Here is a 3332-nt window from a genome sequence, read left to right as displayed (position 1 = left end):
TCTGCCCCACCCTAATTTTCACTATGGGCCACTATAAATCTAAACTAACCCCTGATATTTCTCCACATCAGCCCGTACCCTTCCTGTAACCAATTCTGTCAGTAAGTGTAGCGTTCCACGATAATGGTTGCGTTAGTAGTAGGTTAGTAGTGTCTTTGCCTTGGGTGACATGTGCTGTGAAGAATGATCATAAGAACATTATCATAAGTTAATAGTATATGGGATGGTCTTTATATAAAGAAAGAAAGAAAATCGAAAGTGTTTTTCTGCTCCCGAGTTTAAATGAACTTGGATGAACAGTAAAATCAAAAGAAAACAAAAAAATGATTTCTTTTTGTGGTAACCTTTAACAAATGTTTTCTATGCTTGAAATTTTTGTCACGAAATGACTTTCGTGGAAGTTATGGCAAAAAAATAATTAAAAAAGTACTCCAAAATGCTTTCAAAAATAGCATTTTGAAGTATTGATTTTGTCTTTTTTGCCACGACTTCCAGAAATGTTCATTCATGATAATTTTTTGCAAGCACATAGTACATTTGTCAAAGGTTACAAAAAAAAATCAGATAATTTATTTTACTATCTTTCCTGGTTTTACTGTCCACAAAAAGCATTTGAGCTCGTGTGCAAATTCTTCACGTCCAAAGAAAATTATGTTCTTCAACATCTGCCTTCTCCATTGGTCGACCTTCTTCTCGTCCCGTAGCACAAAAAGGCGCGCTCCAGCTCGCTCGCCGCTCCCAACACCACAACTTTTGTTTTTTTGAGAATCCCCAACACCACAACTTTTTGATCACTTCAAACGGGCGGAGCCAGAATGGTACAAAGAGAACTCGGCCTATTACCAGCCCATTTCTCATTCCCACTAGTCCACTACACTAACAAACCGGCCCATTACAGCCCAGTCCACTCCTCATTTCGTCAGTCCCTCACAGCACGGCCCGGCGACGCTATGTCACTGACGTTGTGGTCCTACTGCCTGCCCAAACGAATCCAACGGCCGAGACGCGCCCCATCCTCCATCCCGACCGTCCACCCTATAGGGTAATCAAACCACAAAGCCCGTGCCGCACCCTATATATTGCTCCCTCTTCCTCCTGGTCGAACCCTAGCCCAGCTGCCCACCCATTCCCCTCGCCGCCGCCGCCACTCCGCCGCTGCCGCCGCCGAGATGGGTCGCGTGATCCGCGCTCAGCGTAAGGGTGCGGGCTCCGTCTTCAAGTCCCACACCCACCACCGCAAGGGCCCCGCCCGCTTCAGGTCGCTCGACTTCGGCGAGCGCAACGGGTACCTCAAGGGCGTCGTCACCGATGTCATCCACGACCCGGGGCGTGGTGCGCCGCTGGCCAAGGTGACCTTCCGCCACCCGTTCAGGTACAAGCACCAGAAGGAGCTCTTCGTCGCCGCCGAGGGTATGTACACCGGCCAGTTCGTCTACTGCGGACGCCGCGCCACCCTCTCCGTTGGTAACGTCCTCCCTCTCCGCTCCGTGCCTGAGGGAGGCGTCATCTGCAACGTCGAGCACCACGTCGGCGACCGTGGTGTCTTCGCCAGGGCCTCCGGTGACTACGCCATCGTCATCAGCCACAACCCTGACAACGGCACCTCAAGGTACTGTTACCTTTCCTCTCACCCCTCTATCTAAAGTACATGACCATGGTTAGATCTGACGTTCTCCTGGTAGTAACTGTCACTAGATTTTATGTATGTGATTTGCTGTAGGAAATGATTAAATGCTCATAGTTTGATCTGAATATATGGTCGTTCACTGCTTCTCATGGGTGATTTAGATGCTCTTTAATTGATTAAAGATTGGAAACCTTAAATGTGTGTGCTTCATATGCTTGTTAATCTATCAAAGACAAATTCTTAGGTACTCATTCTGTCGTTGAGCCTTGAGATGTCTCCTGTTCATTGTATAATCTGCAGCTGTTACCATATGCTTGCTCTTCTGTTAACCTAGAATTGTACATGATATGCTTTCTTCTGTTATCCTTGAACTTGTCATGATATGCTTTATCTTCTGTTATCTTGTTAGACATGTGATCTCTAACTATATTATCCTGCTTCTGTCTTCAGATTGGCTTACCGTGCTTTAAGAATTATGATCACTAGCGTTTACATATACGTGGACCATTTCTTGTTATCATTTCCTTGTCAGTACGAGATCATATGTGTATCTTTGGTTATGTTGCCTGATCGACTGATGCTTTTGATGAATTCTTCTGCTGTACAAATATTTAGACACAGTTACTCATGTTCTGTTTATGCAGGATCAAGCTCCCCTCTGGTGCCAAGAAGATTGTCCCAAGCAGCTGCCGTGCCATGATTGGTCAGGTTGCTGGTGGTGGCAGGACTGAGAAGCCAATGCTCAAGGCTGGTAACGCCTACCACAAGTACCGCGTGAAGAGGAACTCCTGGCCTAAGGTGCGTGGTGTGGCCATGAACCCTGTGGAGCATCCCCACGGAGGAGGTAACCACCAGCATATTGGTCACGCTTCCACTGTCCGCCGTGATGCACCACCTGGCCAGAAGGTTGGTCTCATCGCTGCCAGGAGGACTGGTCGTCTCAGAGGCCAGGCTGCTGCCTCTGCTGCCAAGGCCGACAAGGCCACTTAGAGCTATCGTTGCTGTTTATCTATGTTTGCTGCCTCTAGATTACCCGTCAAGGACATGTATTGCAATATGGATGTCGTTTTTGCTCGGTACTTTGGTAACGTGGTGATATTTGTTATCAGTTTTCGCTGTCGTGGTCTGGATTCGTCGGTCCACATAAAGAAGATTGTGCTTGGATATTTGTTTGTCGAGTTGCTTGAGTTTGCCCCTGGCGCATATTTTTGTTTATTGTTTCTGTTTTAGTTTAGCTCTATTGCTGGAGCTCTAAATGTACTTTTGTTTGGTCGAGTCAAACAGGAGGATGTTTGCTATTATCTCGTGGTTCTTTGGAATTTTAACCCAATGGGTGATGCATATATAAAAATACCTGCTTTTTACATCGCTTACCCAAAATCACCCGTCCAGCAAACTGAGGTAAATGTAAATTTGTTCTGAGAACGTGGTGATGTAAAACGGCCGCCCACCGTGCGAACGCCAACTGCCTCTATGTACTTAGCATAGTGTAAATTTGAAAATTTGAAAATTCAGGGTGGGCCGATCGGGTTCCTAGGCGTCGATTTCGGTTCTTTCGGCGCAAACTGGCCCATTTTTTAACCAGTTTCGGTCGAAATTGACCCACTATTGGCGTTGATTGATAAATTTTGGCCCATAGTGTAAATTCAACATAAGCTATTTCTTTTTCACATAATTCATCAAGAAAATCAATAAAAATCAAATA

The 3332-nt window shown here is 46.0% G+C and overlaps 1 protein-coding gene across 1 annotated transcript; it reads left to right on the top strand.

Moving 5' to 3' along the window:
- Positions 1-1090: 1090 nt before the first annotated feature.
- On the top strand, positions 1091-2793 carry LOC125508094 (60S ribosomal protein L8). The gene is made up of 2 exons (XM_048672677.1): positions 1091-1609; positions 2272-2793. Exons 1-2 carry the CDS (start codon positions 1170-1172, stop codon positions 2615-2617), a joined length of 786 nt encoding a protein of 261 aa, XP_048528634.1. The 5' UTR covers positions 1091-1169; the 3' UTR covers positions 2618-2793.
- The last annotated feature ends 539 nt before the right edge of the window (positions 2794-3332 follow it).

Source organism: Triticum urartu, chromosome 5 (assembly GCF_003073215.2).
Source record: "Triticum urartu cultivar G1812 chromosome 5, Tu2.1, whole genome shotgun sequence".
NCBI lineage: Eukaryota > Viridiplantae > Streptophyta > Magnoliopsida > Poales > Poaceae > Triticum > Triticum urartu.
The sequence above is the reverse complement of the archived record's forward strand: the minus strand, read 5'-3'. Positions and strand labels throughout refer to the sequence as shown.

What these genes read in the sequence shown, in the direction of transcription:
- LOC125508094 (XM_048672677.1), top strand. Translation starts at nt 1,170, where the DNA reads ATGGGTCGCGTGATCCGCGCTCAGCGTAAGGGTGCGGGCTCCGTCTTC. An exon ending in CCTGACAACGGCACCTCAAG is followed by an intron (nt 1,610 to 2,271) that starts GTACTGTTACCT and finishes CTGTTTATGCAG; the next exon opens with GATCAAGCTCCCCTCTGGTG.